This window comes from Pan troglodytes, chromosome 1 (genome assembly GCF_028858775.2).
Source record: "Pan troglodytes isolate AG18354 chromosome 1, NHGRI_mPanTro3-v2.0_pri, whole genome shotgun sequence".
NCBI classification, from domain to species: Eukaryota; Metazoa; Chordata; class Mammalia; order Primates; family Hominidae; genus Pan; species Pan troglodytes.
In genome coordinates this window covers 139,120,749-139,143,173 of record NC_072398.2, presented here as the reverse complement: position 1 = coordinate 139,143,173, position 22,425 = coordinate 139,120,749, and the positions used below count along the sequence as shown (strand labels likewise).

The window sequence follows — 22,425 nt, the reverse complement described above, 5'->3', positions numbered from 1 at the left end:
CCCCCCACCTCCCTCCCTGACCGGGCAGCCGGCCGGGCAGGGCCTGCCCCCCACCTCCCTCTCGGACGGGGAGGCTGGCCGGGCAGGGCCTGCCCCCCACCTCCCTCCCGGATGGGGCGGCTGCCGGGCGGAGACGCTCCTCACTTCCCAGACTGGGCGGCTGCCGGGCAGAGGGGCTCCTCACTTCTCAGACGGGGCGGCCGGGCAGAGACGCTCCTCACCTCCCAGACGGGGTGGCGGCCGGGCAGAGACGCTCCTCAGTTCCCAGACGGGGTCGCCGCCAGGCAGAGGCGCTCCTCACATCCCAGACGGGGTGGCGGGGCAGAGGCGCTCCCCACATCCCAGACGATGGGCGGCCGGGCAGAGACGCTCCTCACTTCCTAGATGGGATGGCGGCCGGGAAGAGGCGCTCCTCACTTCCCAGACTGGGCGGCCCGGCAGAGGGGCTCCTCACATCCCAGACGATGGGCGGCCAGGCAGAGATGCTCCTCACTTCCCAGATGGGGTGGGGGCCGGGCAGAGGCTGCAATCTCGGCACTTTGGGAGGCCAAGGCAGGCGGCTGGGAGGTGGAGGTTGTAGTTAGCTGAGATCACGCCACTGCACTCCAGCCTGGGCAACATTGAGCACTGAGTGAGCGAGACTCCGTCTGCAATCCCGGCACCTCGGGAGGCCCAGGCGGGCAGATCACTGGCGGTCATGAGCCGGAGACCAGCCCGGCCAACATGGCGAAACCCCGTCTCCACCAAAAAATACAAAAACCAGTCAGGCGTGGCGGCGCGCGCCTGCAATCCCAGGCACTCGGCAGGCTGAGGCAGAAGAATCAGGCAGGGAGGTTGCAATGAGCCGAGATGGCGGCAGTACAGTCCAGCCTCCGCTGGGCATCAGAGGGGGGACGGTAGAAAGCGGGAGGGGGAGGGGGAGAGGGGGAGAGGGAGAGGGCTGAAACTATTTTCATTCAAAAAGTTGTCTATATTGCTTTTTAATCTTCATCAGATTTTGGTATTGTGGTCTATAAATTGAGGAACTTATTTGATGTGAATGAATTTAACAGGAAGTCTGTCATTTAAAAGTTGATACAAGCTGGGTGTGGTGGAATGCATCTGTAATCCCAGCTACTTGGGAGGCTGAGGAAGGATGGTCATTTAAGCCCAGGAGTCCGAGGCTGCAGTGTGCTTAATGACTGCACCTGTGAATAGCCACTGCACTCCATCCTGGGTAACAGCGAGTCCCTGTCTCTTGAAAAAGAAAAAAAAAAAAGGTAGGACACAAGCAGCCAACATGATCTAGCGGGCAAATGTAGAACACTCTTATCCACACGTTTTTTTTTTTAAACAACCATGGAACATTCACCAAGATAGACCATATCCCAGATCATAAAACAAATTTAAAAGAATAGAGGTCATGTGGAGTATGTTCTTGGGCCATAATAGAATCAGATACAAGTCAATAATGGACTGCCAAGCACAGTACCTCATGCTTGTAGTCTCAGCACTTTGGGAGGCTAAAGTGAGAGGATTGCTTGAGGCCAGGAGTTCAAGACCAGCCTGATCAACATAGCAAGATCTCTATCTCTTAAAAATTTAATGTGTTATGAGTTAAGAGTTTGGAGGACTGAAAGTAATAATAGAAAAATTGCTAAACACATTAAAAACACAATGGGGCAAGGAGGAAGACAGGAATCTTTGTTTTTGTTTATTTATTTTTTGAGACGGAGTCTCCCTTTGTCACCCAGGCTGAAGTGCAGTGGTGCAATCTCAGCTCCCTGCAATCTCTGCCTCCCGGGTTCAAGCAATTCTCATGCCTCAGCTTCCCAAGTAGTTTGGACTACAGGCGTGCACTACTATGCCTGGCTAATTTTTTTGTATTTTTAGTAGAGATGGGGTTTCAACATGTTGGCCAGGCTGGTCCAAAACTCCTGACCTCAGGTGATCTGCCCACCTCAGCCTCCCAAAGTGCTGGGATTACAGATGTGAGCCACCACCCCCGGCCCTGTTTTTTGTTTTGTTTTGTTTTGTTTTTCATTTTTTGAAACATAATCTCACTCTTTAACCCAGGCTAGAGTGCAGTGGCATGATTTTGGCTCACTGCAGCCTCAACCTTCCAGGGCTAAGGCGATCCTGCCACTTCAGCCTCCCAAGTAGCTGGGACTACAGGCGTGCACCACCACACCTGGCTGATTTCTCTATTTTTTGTAGAGACAGGGTTTTGCCATGTTGCCCACGCTGGTCTTGAATTGCTGAGCTCAAGCGATCCTCCTGCCTCAGCCTCCCAAAGTGCTGGGATTATAGGCGTAAGCCACAGCACCCAACCTAAAACAGGACATTTTAAAAAATACATAACAAATTGCAAAATACAACATATCAACACATATGTAATACGATTAAAGAGTACTGAGAGATGCCAGGCGCGGTGGCTCACACCTGTAATCCCAGCACTTTGGGAGGCCGAGGCGGGCAGATCACGAGCTAACCTGGCTAACACGGTGAAACCCCGTCTCTACCAAAAATACAAAAAACTTAGCCGGGCATGGTGGCGGGCGCCTGTAGTCCCAGCTACTCAGGAGGCTGAGGCAGGAAAATGGCGTGAACCCGGGAGGCGGAGCTTGCAGTGAGCTGAGATGGAGATCGCGCCATTGCACTCCAGTCTAGGCGACAGAGTGAGACTCCGTCTCAAAAAATAAAATAAAAAGAGTACTGAGAGAAATGTATAGGTGCTAAATGATTGCATTAGAAATTGCAAAGGTCTCAATAAGTTCCTAACTCAAGACCCTAGAAAAAAAGAGCAAAATACAGTTAACCCTCGAACAACATGTGTTTGAACTGTGTAGGTCCACTTACACATGGATTTTCTTCCACCTCTTCCCTCCCCCTCACCCCAAGACAGGAAGATCAACCTCTCTTCTTCTTTCTCCTCCTCAGCTTACCTAACCTGATGATGACAAGGATGAACACTCTTAAGATAATCCACTTCCACTTAATGAATAGTAAATGTATTTTCTCTTCCTTATGATTTTAACATTTTTCTTTATTATAAAGATACAGTATGTAATACATAAACATATGTTAATTGTTTTGGTCAGTAGTAGGCTATTAGTACTTAAGTTTGGGGGGACTCAAAAGTTATACATGGATTTTCAGATGTGAAAGGGGTCAGCAACCCTAACCCCCAGCATTGTTCAAAGGTCAATTGTATAACTCACACATGCTGAAGTAAATTCAAAATTGTACAGCCACTTTGGAAACCAGTTTGACGGTTTCTCATAAAAAATGAACACTTAATACCTGACCCGGTGATCGGGAAAAGGCTTAATGAAATTCTAACAGTGAACTGGACGATAGAAGAGATCAGGACAAGAGTGGCCATGTCGGTGCTGAGGCTGAGATACCTACCGAGGACTGTCACTCTCACGGCTTCCAGCCCTTCGACGAACTCTCAGGTGTGTGGCCTTCTGGCCAGGCTTCTGCAGCGTCACGTTGTTGAAGCATTCGTTGTATCCCTGGGGTTGCAGCTCTCTGTAAGTTTGCTGTGGCTGAACCAGGCAAGGCATAGGCGGATTTCTACAGAAATTATGATTCCATGAAAGATTTTGAGAAGAGGAAGGCTGGTATCTTTCAGAGTGCAGAGCGATTTTGCACTCTAAAGAATCTCTTTGGGTGTAATAGCATGGAAGTTTGTCGCTGACCTGTGTCCCTGAACTATGACACACGAATATGTGGGCTTAGAAATAGTTTTGCTTGATACATTGAGAACAACAAAGAAGACTGAGTGGCGCTACCTTCTTTGGTGCCCAGGATGGTTTGGGGAAGTCTCGCCTTCATCCTCCCCCACAGTTTTGCGATTTTGAAACGGGATCTCGCTCTCCGCGGAAGACAGCCAAGCTCTGCACCCCGGCCTGGCCCGCCGCACCCCGCAGGCCCGGCTCTCCCCTGCGCGCTCCGGGCTGGGCGCGGCGCGTGTGCGGAGCCGCCGCGGTGACACGGAACGCCGGCCGCCCTGGGCCGGGGGAGGCGCGCGTCGAGCGGCGACGGCGGGCTGGCCTGGCGCGCTGCGGCGCTCGCTCACCGGCTCCCGAGGAAGGGCAGTGGGCCCCGCCGCCGCCTCCCAATGGCGAGGCTGCGGGATTGCCTGCCCCGCCTGATGCTCACGCTCCGGTCCCTGCTCTTCTGGTCCCTGGTCTACTGCTACTGCGGGCTCTGCGCCTCCATCCACCTGCTCAAACTTTTGTGGAGCCTCGGCAAGGGGCCGGCGCAGACCTTCCGGCGGCCCGCCCGGGAGCACCCTCCCGCGTGCCTGAGCGACTCCTCCTTGGGCACCCACTGCTACGTGCGGATCAAGGTGAAGGGCCGCGCGGGCCTGGCGGGAGCGGGAGGGAGCGTGACCGCCGCGAGGGTGGGGGGCTCCGGGCTTCTCCTTCCGAGACGCCGGCTCAGCGTCCCCTAGTGTCCTGGCAGGAGGGGAGGAGGGGTCGGGTCCCTGTGTGTCGTGTGTGTGTGTGTGTGTGTGTGTGTGTGTGTGAGAGAGAGAGAGAGAGAGAGAGAAAGAGAGAGAGGGAGAGAGAGAGAGATACAGATAAACAGCACTCGGTCTTTGCAGGCACCTTGATTGGTTTCTGAATGTGGAACTTCTCTAATCAGGGGCCTCTTATATTACTGCCCCCCCCAGCGCCACAACAACCCAGAATAAACCTGCTCTTTTTCCTACTGCAAGGGGAAGCTGTCTCCTGTCACCCTTTTGCCCTTTAGAGCTCAGATCAGCTGTAGAGAATTGTTCCTCGTGGCATCCTAATGTCTCAGGAGGCTGTTCTTGCCCAATTTTAGAGATAATAAGAGTAAACAGTCAGTCTTTGGGAGTCATGAGTTTATTATGATCACAGACGACTTAGGTTGCATGAAACAATAAGTAAATTGTGTGTGTTTGTGGGGAGGAATGCATACTTAAGAAGTCAGGGACCAAAGAAAGGAATGGAATAAAAGGTAAATCCAGCCATGCCTGCAGACGCTAATTGTTCAAGCTTCCTCACAGCCCACAAATATTCTGTTTCCTGAGGCTCCAGGTGGTGAAGGGAAATAGTTCCCGTGATACACCCTGCAGTCTGACTCACAGGCCTTTCAAACCCAGCCTCATAAGAGGGGATGTTTATGTCACCAAGTCCTTATTTCCTGTTAGGAGCTAAATTGCCCCGCAGCTGAAGTTCAGAAGGGCAAGAGAATTTCTTTCTTGCCTGGGGTCGACATGAGAATTAAATAGGTTAATATTTATAAAAACAAACACGAAAAACTTAGAACAATGCCTGATGCATAGTCAGTGCAATAAAGTATCTGTTAATTAAATCCAATGCAGTGCCCATAACATTTAATCCTCCAAGACTCACCACCAATAAAAAAAAGTTATTGAACCTCTAGGAAGCCATCGTGCTGCTGAGGGTAAAGTCAGATTTGTTATCTCTGTTCAACCTGAGGAGTAAAAGTAGTATAAGAACCATCTGGAATTCCGTAAAACACTTTTCCCCTCGCTCTGGCCGCCTAAAGAGCTTCCCCAGAGACAGAGAACGGAGTGGAAAGAACATTGTCCTGGGAGTTAGGACAAGATGGAGATTCTGGTCACAGCCCTGCTCTCAACCATTTTATGACTCATGTTACCATCTTTGGGCCTCATCTTCTGAATCTGCAAAATGATTCTTTCACATCTGAAAACTCAGTTGCTTGAGTTGCCTGCTATAAAAACCCAATGTCTGTGTTTAGCTTTTGGTTCTTTTTGTTTCCTAGTTTGCTTGCTGTCAGAGTTTTTTATTCCTGCTGTTCCCTCTACTTTCCTCCATTCCGCCTGCTTAGTATTTGCTTGAATTCCTGTCTCATTCCCATGTTTTTTTAAATTTTCCTTGGGTTTTCTTGTCTCCTACATGCAGAGTGAAGTCTTGAGCACTCAGGGCATTCTGTTATTAGAAACGCACACTGAGATGACATGAGCAGGCAGCAAGGGGAACAGAACATGCAACACTCAAAATAATAATGTGGGAAGGAGAGACCTAAAAATAAGAGAAGGAGGTGTGAATTATATAACTGATGGCACAGCTCTTGACGGGCAAGCTGAGAAAAGTAGATGACTAGGATGTAAACATGGCAGAAATATAAATTCAGATTAGAATTATTTACATGTCCTGCAGCATTTGAGGGAGATGAAATGTGACACATCAGTAAGATGAAAGTTACAAATGGTAAGATGAAAGTTACAAATTGTGACATTGCTTCAGAAGCTCATAATATATAAATTGACTGTACTAGAACAAGAAGAGAAGGTACTGTCAAGGGAGTGTTGACAAAGTGAATCTGTCAATTTACCCTATTAATAGGTCATGGGGTTTGCTTTTCTTTTTGAAAATTAATAAAAGTAAATATATTTCTTGATGTTAAAAATAAGGCAACTGAGTGTCATGAAGATATTGTAAATACACAAATATTTTAAAATAAGGCAAGTTATTATTTTTTAATGAAATGGAAATGCTAAATATATTGCTTTGTCAATCAACACAAACATCACTAAAATTCCATGCCCTCTACTTTCAGGATTCAGGGTTAAGATTTCACTATGTTGCTGCTGGAGAAAGAGGCAAACCACTTATGCTGCTGCTTCATGGATTTCCAGAATTCTGGTAAGCTTACCAACTAACATTTATTGTTACATTAAAACTTGGCTTATTTTCTCAGTTCATTTTGTGCTGCTGTAACAGAATATCACAGTCTGGGTAACTTAAAATGAACATAAATGATTTTCTCAGAGTTCTGGAGGCTGGGAAGTTCAGGATCAAGGTGCCAACGTCTGACAAGGGCCTCCTTGCTGCAACATCACATGGCAGAGGAGGAAGGGCAAAGAAGCAAAAGGGGGCCGAAATTGCCCTTTCATAGTGGCATTATTTCCATCCATGAGGGCAGAGCCTGCGTGACCTAACCACCTCTTAAAGGTCCCACCTCTTAATACTGTTACAGTGGCAATTTTTGAGACAAGGTCTTACTCTGTCACCCAGGCTGGGGCACAGTGGCATGCTCACAGCTCACTGCAGCTTCGAACTTCTGGGTTTAAGCAGTCTTCCCACCTCAGCCTACCAAGTAGCTGGGACTACAGGCATCTACCACCACACCTAGCTTTTTTTTTTTTTTTTGGAGATGGGATCTTGCTATGTTGCCCAGGCTGGTCTTGAAAGCCTGAGATCAAGCAATCCTCCCACCTTGGCCTCCTAAAGTGCTGGGATTACAGATGTAAGCCACCACGCCAAGCCTCTTGTAATGACTTTTAACAGACCCTACTTTTTGATCATGTGCCCAGAGTTAATATTCCTAAATGTCCCTGAATCACAGGTCTTTTTCCTCCTAAAAAGACCTACCTGCTACCAATTTAAATGTATATATTTTTTTGAGGATTAAAAGAAGTATCTTTTAATGTTTCAAATTTCTGAAATAGTAACAAAACAGTTTGTATAGAGTATCTACTGTAGACAAAATACAACACTGGGTAGGGAAAGGAGATTTTAAACAAACCGAAGACGTGGAGTGATTGTTATTAGGAAGAATTTGGTGAGGCTGGGGTGAGGAGAAGGCAGAGAGTAGAGCACTTATGGAAACTGAAAATGAACTATTTCCTATGCACAGAGCAATAGGCTTATATGAATGCAGGATAATTTAAGTACCTAAATATTTCTCATTAGGAAGAAAATCTGGAGCCCCAAATATGTAATTATTAGTTACCATCTTCGTTCATTTTTGTTGCTAACAAAATACCTGAGACTGGGTAATTTATAAAGAATAGAAATTTATTTCTCACCATTCTGGAGACTGGGAAGTCCAAGATCAAGGCACCAGTAGGTTCAGAGTCTGGTGACATCCATGTCTGTGTGTGTCCAAGATGGTGCCTTGTTGATGTGTCTTCTGGAGGCAAATAAACTTCATCATATGAATTTTGGGAGAACATATTCAGACCATAGCAGTTACCTAAGGGGAAGTGTTCTGTTCTCTATTGACCCCACTGGGCCAAATAAGTACAGATGAAAGCAACACATGTTTAAACTTTTTTTTTTAATGAACATCTTTAAAAGTGGTACATATCAGGAGGCCGAGGCGGGCGGATCACGAAGTCATGAGATTGAAACCATCCTGGCTAACACGGTGAAACCCTGTCTCTACTAAAAATACAAAAAAAAAAAAAAAAAAATTAGCTGTACTTGGTGGCAGGCGCCTGTACTCCCAGCTACTCGGGAGGCTGAGGCAGGAGAATGGTGTGAACCCAGGAGGTGGAGCTTGCAGTGAGCCAAGCTCGTGCCACTGCACTCCAGCCTGGGCAACAGAGCGAGATTCCGTCTCAAAAAAAAAAAAAAAAAAAAAAAAGGTGGTACATATCATGGCAGTAAAAGAAAACCAGTTTTTATAGCACAGGGCTATAAGAAATAGTTCATAAACTAAATAGGTCAAGAAATTGATGTTTTTAAAAGCCCAATTCCCTTAGTTGACTCAAAGGTGGAATATCTGGTATATTTTGAAAGGTCTAGGAGAATATCCTGTCCCCAAATTCTCCCTTACTACCTTATAATTCCTAGAATTCCAGTATTACAGATTTCTTACCTCCTTTAGAATCTTAAAGATTTTATGTCACTCAAAATCCTGATTTAAAATGCATCTGGTGCTGAAAGGATTACTACCTTAAGACACTTCTTCTTTTTTTTTTTTTAAACAGTCTTGCTCTGTTGCCCAGGCTAGAGTGCAGTGGTGCAATCTCAGCTCATTGCAACCTCCGTCTCCTGGGTTCAAGTGATTCTCCTGCCTCAGCCTCCCAAGTAGCTGGGATTACAAGTGCGCACCACACCCAGCTAATTTTTGAAGTTTTAGTAGAGACAAAGTTTTACCATGTTAAACAGGCCAGGCTGGTCTCAAACTCCTGACTTCAAGTGATCTGCCCCCTTCAGCCTCTCAAAATGTTGGGATTACAGGTGTGAGCCACTGCACCCGACCCACTTTAGTTAATACTTTGTGAGTGAAAGGGACTTTATGAATAAATGTATTGAGGATGTTAGTGTACTAGGAGGTATTAGGCATTGAAGAAAAGAGTGGAGGATGGCAAAGACACCTATACCTAATAATTTTTCCAGAGTGAGAAGTCTTCCTTAGAAGATTTTCCCTGCATGAAGATTTTTTTCCCCTTCTGGATTTATGTGCATAAATAAACATAAGTCATTTTCATGTTATGCTTTAATCTGTTCTTTCATTTGGAGACAGCTTAATGAGGTGGTAGATTAGCTGCCCAGTGCAATTCGAGCATATGCATATGGTCTCACCTTATGGAGTGGGTGGCATAATTAGTTCACAATAAAATGTTACTCTGAAACACTGATCAAATCTGCCTAACATAGCATGGGCAGTACATTCTGGCTCAACCACTAGTTTGCTGAGGAACCCTAAACAGTCATCTACAATGATGTTGCAAAGTTGGGTGAGGATGAAGAGAGTCAAAATGTCGAAAATCTTTCACGTGGCCCCAGTGAATATTCAGTAAATACTCATTTTCTTCCTTCTTTCCCATTCATTCATTGTGGAGATCCATGTGTCAAATAATAATTTCCTAACTCTGGTGATGATAGTTAACATTTTCTGAGCATTTACTATGAGCCAGGCACTCTCTTTTTTATTTTTATTTTAAGTTCTGGAATACGTGTGCAGGACATGCAGGTTTGTTACATGGTAAACGTGTGCCATGGTGGTTTGCTGCAACTATCAACCCGTCACGTAGGTATTAAGTCCAGCATTCATTAGCTATTTATCCTGATGCTCTCCCTCTCCCCACCCCCAACAGGCTCCAGTGTGTGTTGTTCCCCTCCCAAGCCAGGTACTTTTGTAAGTGACTTATATATACCATCTCATTTAAGCCCCATAGCTACCCTTCTGAAGTTGGCAGTGCCAGAAAGTCAGGTGTCCCTTGTTTTTGAAAGTCAGGGCTGACCTCTGCAGCTTGTTCTCATTCTATAGGAATTATAGTAATCTGATCCAATAACATGCATGGATTTTTACCTTTCAAATGTCACACCTTATACAAACATTCAAGAGGGTGTTAACAAATCAGCCAACAATATAAAAATACCTTAATTTAACGTTTTAAATCATCATCCTAAATAAAATTCATGCATCGGAGAGATGATACTTAACTTTTTAGAAAGAAAACATTTGAAAGCTATTTTCTTTCTCTACCTCACACCAACCCCAGTACTTGGCCATCCTTATTCCCCTGGAATTTCACCTCTTTACATGCAGAACAATATACACAAAGATAAAAATGAACCTACAACCACTTTCATACAGGGCAGTAGATGCTCTCTGTCGTATTCTAAGAGATTTTGTGCGTGTTTTTCACAGTCATGTCTCATTATTTACTCCTCATGAGAGCCTTTTTGCAAAATAGAAATGGCTGGTGATTCTTGTCCTAGAGTCGTCAGGGGATGAAACAGCCTAGGAGGGGATCCAGCACTGGTCCCTGGACATCATTCCCATTTGCCCCCGCAAAGTCAAGTCTTGGATGTATCCAAAAGGGATTTGGTCATTGTGAGGAATAGTTTAGTTTTTGGGAAGCTCCTAGAAATATTTTCACTCTGAAAAGCCATAGATTAAGAAATATGTGAAGATCATAGACAGGCATGAGTCTCTTCTGTTCACTAAATCTGTCATTTGTTACTCCAGAAAGAACATTGGTAGAATTTAAAACAGCAACAACTACAAACGCAGATAGCTCAGCTACTCAGATAGATCATATTGAATTCATTGAACTTTGCTGATCATTAATCTGAAAGCTACCTGGTTGTTTAGGGAGCATCTGAAAATACTACATGGAGATTGTTGGTAATCAGGTATCTCTGGAGTCATACTCTAAACCAAGACCCCTGTTGATGCTCACTCTGTCTTTCCTTTCAATCAATCAAATTGCCACTGTTACCCATTATGAGGTCTAGTCAATCTCATTGAGGTGCTAGTGGAAACAAACAACAGGAAAAAAAAAAGGTCTTAGAATTTAGGACAAAACTCTAGGGTTTAAGTTTTAAGACAAAACTCTTTTTTATTTTTTTCATTTTAAAGACCAAAAAAACTTCATGCGTGGCATTTCAAACCAATTTCAATTTACATTACAAATGTAAATGTTATTCCTTTAGCAATTAAGTTTTGCTTAAATACACATGAAAGTGTATGCTTGATTGTAGATTAAGTAGGTAACAAATATTTGATACAGTGAAAACAAAGAAAATGAATTGATAATGTGTATGAAAGTGCTTTGTAAACAGAAAAGCACCATGCAAATGTAACATATTATCTGCATTTATCATCATTGCCTGAGAATAGCTGACGAGAAATGGTGATATTTCATGTATACAATTAGCTGTTACACAGCAACAATAAAATCCCAGGTCTTCTTAAAATCTAAAGGAAATATTAAACAAGATACACATCTACAGGACCTTTGACTAAATTAACCCCAAGTAAGGCTGTTTGTCAAAGGATGATCTTTCTCCCACTCTCTCTCTCCACTTCAATTTGCATCTCCTTTAAAAATATTTTGAGCTGAGGCAGGCAATTTCTTTGAGTCGTCTTCGTCTCCAGCTGTATGGAATGCATGCGTCATCACTCAAGTGCTAAGGCGAGTGAGGGGCCTTCATCATACAGCTGAGCACAGAAGCTGACAACTGTGGCATTTCTCTGTGGTAAAGGGAAGGAGGATAGTCTACATCTGAAAGTGTAACCTGGTAAAACCAGGAGCCCTCCTAGGTGAAGAGCAATCACGGCGAAAGAGATTGGTTATTTTTCCTGAGTGTCCTCTGCTATTACCTAAAGCTACCAGAAAAAAGGCAATGTGGATGAAAATAGTTTTGCTTATTTATAATCTTTTTAGGGTTACTGCTTTTGTAATGTGTTTCATTCCTGTATCAAGGAGATTGTTTTCGCTTTATTCATGTAAATGATATGTCCATCAGTCTAATACTGGGGTGACTTCTTTTTCAGTTTAGGGCTAATGTGTACATCAAATGTGTTTTATTTATGAACTTCAGGAAGATGACAGTTAAAAATTATTCCTTAGTAATTTTTAAAAAATATGCAGTTGCCCTATTTCTTAGAATTGTTTAGGATATTGTTTGACTTCACTCATTGTTAAAAGCAGTAGCTGGATTTATTTTTAAGGCAATTTAAATTATTTCTAATATGACATGGAAGCATCATGTTTGCATAATCTCTAATCCAATTCTAAATGTAAAATGTTGCAGGATTATATAAAGTCAAATTTCTACCTTGAAATCTCTAATTAAATCCTAAATGAAGACACGGACCCTTAAGGTATTGAAACAACGTGCAGTTCAACAGAAATTGAATACAAATTCCCCAATAGGAATTTGGGACTGTTAGCTGTCATTGTCTCAAGGTTTGAACTGGGACAAAAGTCCTACTGCACAACTGGTACTTCTAGCACTATCATTATTCAGTGTTTTTATTCATTTGTTGTTTCACTTATTTGACAAATCTTTATTAAGCACCTACAGGGGCTAGATATTCTCATAGACGACCCAGGAAACGATCTCGTGGAAGAGCCAGGTATCAAAAGTGAGGTGTGCCCCAGCCCTGAAGAGTGCACATACAAGTGCAAAAGTGTGGAAGGGGCCCACGCACCCCAGCTGTAATGGAGAGAGCTGGGAAGTCTCCTAGAAAAGGAGACGCCTAATGTGATACTGAGTTAATTGAGGGATGAGAGTCAGGGATTATGGGGTAATAGGGGCATGGTGGGGAGTGATGGTATTTCAGACAAAGGAAACCATATGAAGAAAGTCATAAAAGCAAAAACCAATATCTCTATTTGTTCACCTATTTCAACCTAGTGCTGCAGAGGCAGTATAACATGGACTCTGGGGCCAGACTCCCTGGGCTGGAATCCTGGCTCTGCTGTTTGCTGACTCTGTGACCTTTGGTACTTCAATTAACCTTGCTTTCCCTCCATTTCTTCATCTGTTAAGTGAAGATAATAATAATATCTACTTCATAGTATTGTTTTGAAGATCAATATTACCATACAAGAAGCACTTAGAATTGGGCCTGGTATGTAGTAAGAATGGTATAGATGTTAGTTCTTTTTGTTATAAAGCAAATGACAGAGTGCAAAGTAATCTGGCTGGAAGATTGGGCAATAGTCAAATCTTTCAGATTTTTTTCTGCTAGAATAATGAGCTAGAACTTCATGTTATGAGTAATAGGGAGTCAAGAAAGGATTTTCAGCAAGGAAATGACATGAGTTTGTGTCTTTGCTACATCACTGGTTTTGTAGAAGGTAGAGCAGAGGGGAATGAAAGCGACACACTTAGACCAAGCAATAGGCTGCTGCCTAAATGGAGGCCTGAATTAAGGTAATGATAGAATGGTAGACAAGAGTGTTTAAATAAATATTTAAGAGGTTAAATGAACAGAACTTTATTGATTGGGTAGGATGGATTATAAAGAGGGAAGAATTAGGCTTCAGTTATGAAGACATAAAAAATCAATTCAAAATTTTAAATAAGGCAAATCAGAAAAAATACAATCATGTGTTGACAGATGAGTATCTTTAAGGAAACAAGCTACTTAATTTGTTACAATCCACAGACAAGATTAACAACATTACTACAGCCTAGCCAAAAAAGACACGTTTATTTTATTTATTTATTTATTTATTTGAGACAGAGTTTCCCTCTTGTTGCCCAGGCTGGAGTGCGGTGACTCGATCTCGGCTCACTGCAACCTCCATCTCCTGGGTTCAAGCGATTCTCCTGCCTCAGCCTCCCTAGTAGCTGGGATTACAGGTGTCCGCCACCACGCCTGGCTAATTTTTGTATTTTTAGTGGAGACGTGGTTTCACCATGTTGGCCAGGCTGGTCTCAAATTCCTAACCTCAAGCCATCCGCCCACTTTGGCCTTCCAAAGTGCTAGGATTACAGGCGTGAGCCACTGCGCCCAGCCAGAAGACATGTTTATTAGCATTTTCTTTTTTGTTGTTATTCTTTTATTGTTTTTGTTTTTTATTAACATTTTCAAATCCATCTTAGTTGGCAATGCTTTGGCAGATTTTCATAAATCATAAATATCCTAGTGATAGATAAAAAAATTCTATATTCATTCATAATTCCAAATATGTGTCTGACACTCTTCCTGATGATATAAGGTGGTTGATTTGTTACAATGATTTTTTTTTTTTTTTTGGCAGGTTCTGGCTCTGTCACTCAGGCTGGAGTGCAGTGGCGCGATCACAGCTCACTGTAAACTCTGCCGCCTGGGCTTAAGCCATCGTCCCACCTCAGGCTCCTGAGTATATGGGACCACAGGCACACGACACCATACTTAACAAATTTTTTTTTTTTTTTTTTGAGATGGAGTTTTTCTCTTGTTGCCCAGACTGGAGTGCAGTGGGACGATCTCAGCTCACCTCAACCTCCGCCGCTTGCCTCAGCCTCCCAAGTAGCTGGGATTACAGGCATGCACTGTCATGCCTGGCTAATTTTGTGTTTTTAGTAGAGACGGGGTTTCTCCATATTGGTCAGGCTGGTCTTGAACTCATGACCTCAGGTGATCTGCCTGCCTCGGCCTCCCAAAGTGCTGGCATTATGTCACTTCACATCGCAGCCCCCCTCTCACTGTTGGCTTATAATCTTATATTATAATCTTTACACTGGTTTATAATCTTAACATTCAGTTGCGTTAGCTTGCCTACTGCATTCCAAAAGTATTTTCAGACAATGATCTCCCACTTGGCTTGTGTCAGATAATTTTACACTGTATTTCCATGAACAAATGTGCACGCAGATGCTTTTTTTTAATGCATATTTTGAGTCCCATAACATAGTGAGTCACTTTTAAAAATCCATGTCTTTTTTTTCTGTTGGTTATCTAAAATGGTTTTGCTTATTTGAAGAAGAAAATCTTATGGATCTCTCTATTTCGATTAATTCTGCAGTTCCATGATCAAGCAGAGGGGGAATGCCTGGCTCAGCAGCGGCCTCCAGAACTTGGCTGCAGCACTGTGGCCCTTCTAATTGGTCAGTGCTGGTGCCATTTTGGTTGTTAAATGTTTTTAGTATCACTCTTGCTTATTCTCATGGTTCAGGATCTTCTCCACAGAATTTTGCTTTAGCAAGCAGAGGTTTATCTTAAATGGTTGTTTTATTATTAGATTATTTCAGTGATCATCTTTTTTAAAAAACCTTCAGACGTTTTCACCCATAAATAAGCTGTGGTTATTACTAAAACTTTGACCCTATTTGACAGTGGAGTAAGGTGAGTAACATCTACTTGTGAGAGAAATATAAAATTTCATCTAGTAAATTTTTTCAATCAGAGAATCAAATGGTTCTGCAATACAGAAGCATTTTACTTATGTTACTCCACTGAAATTCCTGGGCCAGATAAGCATTCAGATGTTTTGGTAAAACTGTCAAACTCATCTTCCCACTCACTTTTTTATACTTGATAATCCATTTATTATCTAGAAATTCAGGCTGTAAAATAACTAACTGTTCATAGTACAGATTCCCTGGTGGCTATACACACCATTTAAGAAAAGCTTTAAAAATTGACTTATTTGGCCAGGTGCAGTGGCTTACACCTGTAATCCCAGCACTTTGGGAGGCTGAATTGGGCCAATCACCTGAGGTCAGGAGTTCAAGACCAGCCTGACCAACATGGAGAAACCCTGTCTCTACTAAAAAGAAAAAAATACAAAAATTAGCCAGGTGTGGTGGCGCATGCCTGTAATCCTAGCTACTTGGGAGGCTGAAGCAGGAGAATTGCTTGAACCCGGGAGGCAGAGGTTGCAGTGAGCCAAGATCATGCCATTGCACTCCAGCCTGGGCAATAAGAGCGAAACTCTGTCTCAAAACAAACAAACAAAAAATTGACTTATTGGCCAGACATGTTAGCTCACACCTGTAATCCTAGCACTTTGGGAGGCTGAAGCAGGAGGATCACTTGAGCCAGGAGTTCGAGACCAGCCTGGGCAACATAGCAAGACCCTGTTTCAATTTTTTAAAAATGGACTTATTAAGACATATATAAGTACAATGATTTTAGTATCTGATACTATGTAGTTTCTGTAAATAGTGGCACTTTGTTACCCTCCAGTGGAACTGGTAAAAAGACAAAATAATTCTCATAGAATGTCAGTGTTTCCTTCTCAAGTAGGTCTCTTTCCTGCTTACTTGCAGCTATATATCTGTTCTAAAAATAAGGAATTTCTTACAGTTTTCCACTGAGAAAATCTGAAATGTGGCCAGGTGCAGTGGCTCACACCTGTAATCTCAGCACTTTGGGAGGCTAAGGCATGAGGATCACTTGAGCCCAGAAGTTTGAGACCAGCCCTGGCAACATAGGGAGACCCCGTGTCTACAAAAAAATTTTTAAATTAGCTGGGTGTGATGGTGTGCACCTGTAGTCTCAGCTTTTTAGGAAACTGAGGCAGGAGGATCACTTGAGCCAGGGAGGTTGAGGCTGCAGTGAGCTGTGATTGCACCACTGCACTCCAGCCTGGGTGACAGAGCAAAACTCTGTCTCAAAAAAAAAAAAAAAGAAAAGAAAAGAAAAAGAAAATCTGTAATGTTACTGTTTGTACTAGCTAATGTGATATTTTAAATGCTTCCTTTTTTCCTGCAGGTATTCTTGGCGTTACCAACTGAGAGAATTTAAAAGTGAATATCGAGTTGTAGCACTGGATTTGAGAGGTTATGGAGAAACAGATGCTCCCATTCATCGACAGAATTATAAATTGGATTGTCTAATTACAGATATAAAGGATATTTTAGATTCTTTAGGTAGGTTAGTTTGAAACAAAACAACTCTTTTTAAGGGACAAACATTCAACAAATTGTGAATCAATGACTTCTTTTCTTGGGAGGATGCATATTCCATCTACCCAAATTATCTGGATCCTGTCACTATGGTTTCAGGTAGTCAGCCCAAAATATCTATACAGGAAATTTAAAATGATGCATCTAGAGCAACTATTCTGTCTACCAGCCAAGAATGACTTTTCAGATTTGTTTTTAAACATAGACCTAATGGCCCGGGTGCTGTGGCTTGAGCCTATAATCCCAGCACTTTGAGAGGCTGAGGCGGGCAGATCACCTGAGGTCAGAGTTTAAGACCAGCCTGACCAACATGTTGAAACCCTGTCTCTACTAAAAATACTAAAATTAGCCAGGCGTGAACCCAGGAGATGGAGGTTGCAGTGAGCTAAGATGGTGCCGTTGCACTCCAACCTGGGCAACAAGAATGAGACTCTGTTTAAAAAAAAAAAAAAAAAAAATAGACCTAATGTATGCTGTTTATTATTTTGAGAAATAATTATTGAAAAGTTTATACTTAGAAAGTTTATTTCTTTAGAACACACACCTAAATATTCATTTTAAAATGTTATAAGATACAGATGCATTTGCATTATTTCTGTTGTATCAATCAGTTAGAACCACATAATATTGTGGAACAAACCACCCCAGATTCGGTGGCATAGGGTCATAACCATTTTTTCCTGTGCTCATGGATCTGCAGGTTAACCATAGGCTGGACTCCTCTGGTCTTTGCCTCAGGCTGCAGGTCCAGCTGGGACTGGCTTCTCTCTGTGAGTTGGGCTGGAGCCCAAGCTAAAAGGGAGTGGCTGCCTGAGGGAAGCTTTTTTCCTGGCGATGGTAGAGGGTGAGCCCAGGTGCACAAGCTTAAGTTTCTACCGGCAGCCCATTAGTCAAAGCAAGTCATATATGGTGGAGCCCAAAGTCAAGCTACACAGCCACCACGAGACCAAAGCAAATCACATGACCAAGTCTAAAATCAAAGGGGCAGCAAGTAGACTACTGTGACAGCAGGGAGAAGGGGAAAGTAAATATTTTTTAACAATAATCCAATCTATTAATACTATATCCCTTTTGACTGAAACCAAGCTGCTACCATCAGTATGTTAATGGAAGCAATATAGTGAGAAATACCATGAAATCAAAGGCACTTTCTACAGTAATCTAATGAGAGCATGGATCAGGCCAATATTTTTAGGGGAGAAAAAATGAATGGGGTCTGGGGGTGTCACATACAATATTGTCATTTAGTCTGATTACAGTAAAAGAGACTCAGACACTGATTTTGAACAATTATATTTCAAATTTTGTGATAATTCAGTCAGACCCGGCCTAAATTTGTCATCATGAAATTTTTAGGCAAATAATTAATATAAACAAGATTTATGCATGTGTGTCTATGTCTACGTGTGTGTATTAGTATAGTAGTGAGGAGTGATGGTGAGAATTACTTCCTTGAAAGAATTAAGCAATTTTAAGTACTCCAGGAATAAATTACAAATGAATTTTATGCATCCATACAATGGAAATCCTGTAGGAATCTCTATTAATCAACATTTTAACCTACTTTAAATTAACTGAGTGATTACATGAAATGAAACTGGTGCAAAATTGGTGCTATAATTAAGACTTTCCATTACTTCAGTTTGACTTCACAGTTCCAAATTAGTGACAAATTTTCTGTGTTGAATTGTACATAGGATTTATGAAGTTAGGGAAGAGATAGATGCTTCCTGGAAATAAAGATTTATGAGGTTGGACATAGATGAGACATTTATAATTTTACTATAACTAGAAATTTCTGAGCATTCAAAAAAAACCAAATAATCTTACTTTTGACTTCATTATGTGCAGTCTTTACCATGGTTTCCAAACTCAGGTCCATGGGACCAGAGCTGAGCAACATAAGCTATTTCAGATGTTTTTTTTGTTTGTTTTGTACCCCCCCACACACTTTTTTTCTTTTTTAGAAACAGAGTCTCAGTCTCGCTCTGTCACCCAGGCTGGAATGCAGTGGCATGATCATGGCTCACTGCAGCCTTGAAGTCCTGGGCTCAAGTGTTCCTCCCACTCCAGTCTCTACAGTTGCTTGTACTACAGGTGGACACCACCACACCTGGATAATTTCTTTATTTTTTTGTAGAGACGGCTGGGTGTGTGTGTTGGGGGGAGGTCTTGCTATGTTGCCCAGGCTGGTCTCGAACTCCTGGCCTCAAGCAATCCTCCTGCTTTGGCCTCACAAGTGTTGAGATTATAGGTGTGAGCCACCACACCGGCCTATTTCAGATTTTTTTTTTTAATATGGATTCCTGGGAGAGATTCTCAATCTATAGGTTTAGAGTGGAGCTATATAGGTGATGTACAGACAAGTTTTGGAACCACTGAATTCAATATCTGCACAAAGTGCATAATTAGGATAAGATAATGAAAAGAGGTACTTCAGAAGTATAACTATTTTATGTGAGGTAACAGTGCACCCACCTGTTTCTTTTTAATGATGTCAACATTTATTTCTTGATTACAGGGTATAGCAAATGTGTTCTTATTGGCCATGACTGGGGGGGCATGATTGCTTGGCTAATTGCCATCTGTTATCCTGAAATGGTGATGAAGCTTATTGTTATTAACTTCCCTCATCCAAATGTATTTACAGGTGAGTTCAAGTTTTTATCAAAACAGTTCTGCTAATGTGACAATTCACTCTTGCCACTGACCTTTTGGATTAGAAACAGCAAAATTTGGTTACTATCATATTTTAAAATTAAATGACTAAACCATGATAGCACATGACAGTGTCAGATACCTTGGTTTTCAATCTTCCTGGGGAATCTAAGAAAATTTAGCTTTATACTTGCTTACATAATTTTATTCCTTCAAAAAAAGATTTTACTGTTAACTTGGGGAGGGATAAAGGGAAACATACAATGACATTGCTTTGACAGTAATGAATCCTGACAGCCTAGAAATAAATTCTCCTTTTGCTTGACTGCTTTGGCTGTCAGGAATAGCAGTATTCTTTAAAGCAGTTCTCACATTTTTTGGTCTTGGGCTTCTATATGCTCTTAAAATTATTAAAGACCCCATTGAGCTTTTACTTATATGGTTTATAAATATTCACTGTATTGGAAATTAAAATAGAAATTTAAAAATATTTATATGTTAATTCATCAAAAGAAATAAACCATTACATGTTAACATAAATAACATATTTTAAATGAAAGCTAACTACATCTTCCAAAACAAAATTTTAGTGAAAAGAGTGTCATCGTTTTACATTTTTGCAAATCTCTTCAATCTGTTGCAATATGTTGTTTGCATTGAAGTATGTGAGGAAATTTGGCCTCACACAGATCTGTAATTGGAAAAGGGAGGAGTATTTTAATAGCCTTTTCAGATAACTGTGGATTTTCTTTCTTAATACTATACCAAACTTAAAAATTAATGGTTTTGTTTTGTTTCTGTTTTTGTTTTTTTGAGATGGAGTCTCGCTCTGTCGCCCAGGCTGGAGTGCAGTGGCGCCATCTCGGCTCACGGCAACCTCCACCTCCTGGGTTCAAGCGATTCTCCTGCCTCAGCCTCCCGAGTAGCTGGGACTACAGACACCCACCACCATGCTTGGCTAATTTTTGTATTTTTAGTAGAGACAGGGTTTCGCCATGCTGGTCAGGCTGGTCTCAAATGCCTGACCTTGTGATCCGCCCGCCTCAGCCTCCTAAAGTGCTGGGATTACAGGCGTGAGCCACCGCGCCCTGCCAATGGTTTCTTAAAGGTAACAATGTGGAATGTGATGGCAAATAAATGATTTTTTAATACTGTACTCTATTAAAACCCACAGGTCTCCCTAGCACTTTTATTGTATCTTTTATCCATGCCTGGTTTTGTATCATCATGCATTGGAAGATGTTTGTTCACTGATTTATGCAGATCTTCCATAAGTTGACACATTTCATCATACAGGATCAAAAAATCACATTCTTTGACATCACCCTAATCTCATCAGAAAAGCCTTTAAAGTATTGCAAAGCTGTGAAGCTCACAGTAGCAGATATAAGTTTTCCAAAGTTCTAAGGTTCATTTGAAAGTCTGATTTTTATCAATGGCAACAACTACTGATGATTGTTTTCCTTGACATGATAGGCTCACTTTGTTAACTTTCAAGAGATTATCTGACAAATACCCATGTCTGACTGATGATTGGTTGTTAGTCATTCTTTCAAGTAAAACAATGTTACATTTTAAAGTGCAGCAAAAAATTAGCTGGGTGTGGTGGTGTGCACCTGTAGTCCCAGCTACCTGGGGGGCTGAAGCAGGAAGATCACTTAAGCTCAGGAGGTTGAGGCTGCAGTGAGCTGAGATTGTGCCAGCTGAGGGTGGCAAAGTGAGACCCTGTCTCAAAAAAAAAGAAAAGCAGCTAATTCAACCCATCAACTCAAAACAATTGTTGAAGTGCTTTTCCTTGGGACAATCGTTGTATTTGTGTTGTCTTGAGACAGCAGAACTGCTTTATGTGTACTTTCTATTTAATTACATAGAATATTAAAAAGATGTACTCAAAGGTCAAGTTTAATTAATGTTTTTTGCTGTTTCATCAAGGACACTGTTAAGTGAAACCAGCACTTAATTAAATGTAATTAATTAGTTAGTTTGCCACCAGTGTGTGGTGGTGAAGAATAGGATGACTACTAGTATTGTTCAGTGCCACTGCCTTGATTTGTGCTAAATCAGCAGTGGCTTTAACCATCATTGCTTTTGTAGTACTTGTGCAAATATCAATATGGTGAGAAAAAAGCAAATAAATATCTTAATATTGCTATGAAATAGTTTTGACCACCTGGATACCTTAAAAAGTCTTGGGAATCCCCAGGGATTCACATGGACGATACTTTGAGAACCTCCACTTTAAAGGCAACTCTTAAAAACTTAATAGTGATTAAAGACCTGTGAACCATGGCCAGGCACATTTTTATTTGGTTTTGGCAAAAAATAATAATTTTGTATTCTTTACTCTTGTTAAGTTTTCTGAGGTTCAAGTACTACTACTACCCACAGCAGGACTCTAGGAAATAAAAAATTCAGAACCACATATTTCTATTTCTTCCTAAAAATTAAACAGGTAAGGAAGAAAGGGACCATGACTATGTAAATATATAAGTCAATGTAAGTGTTGAGTTGAATTTTAGATACATATCCAACTGACCTATCACTTGGTATAGTGAGGTATAGTGGGATGGATGCTTAGGATTCAAATGTCCTGAGAGTCACTGTATTTTTCTAGGTTGAATTCAACAGCAGAAGTCATGCTACATGCTCGTTCAATTGATCAGGACCCAAGAGTAAATCTTATTTTGGTGGTGGTGCTATATGGACAAACTGTAGCTGGTGATTTCAGCAAGAAAATACTTGGAATATTTCTGGAATTATTTTATCAATAATTGTTTCTGCCCTGTCAGGTCAATATGAGGCTTTCAAATAACTTGCCTATATTTTTCCCCTAATTGTATTGATATCTCTTAATGCAGGGGTGAATAAATCTTGTTAAATTATGACTTTG

General features: G+C 41.8%; 1 protein-coding gene across 1 annotated transcript in view; it reads left to right on the top strand.

Moving 5' to 3' along the window:
• The first annotated feature begins 4,105 nt into the window (after positions 1-4,105).
• EPHX4 (epoxide hydrolase 4) overlaps positions 4,106-22,425 on the top strand; it is a 36,202-nt gene continuing 17,882 nt past the window's right edge. The window contains exons 1-4 of the mRNA XM_001152592.6: positions 4,106-4,336; positions 6,565-6,650; positions 16,684-16,841; positions 19,399-19,527. Of these exons, the coding sequence (XP_001152592.2) occupies positions 4,106-4,336; positions 6,565-6,650; positions 16,684-16,841; positions 19,399-19,527 (604 nt within the window). The remainder of the gene's footprint in view (positions 4,337-6,564; positions 6,651-16,683; positions 16,842-19,398; positions 19,528-22,425) is intronic.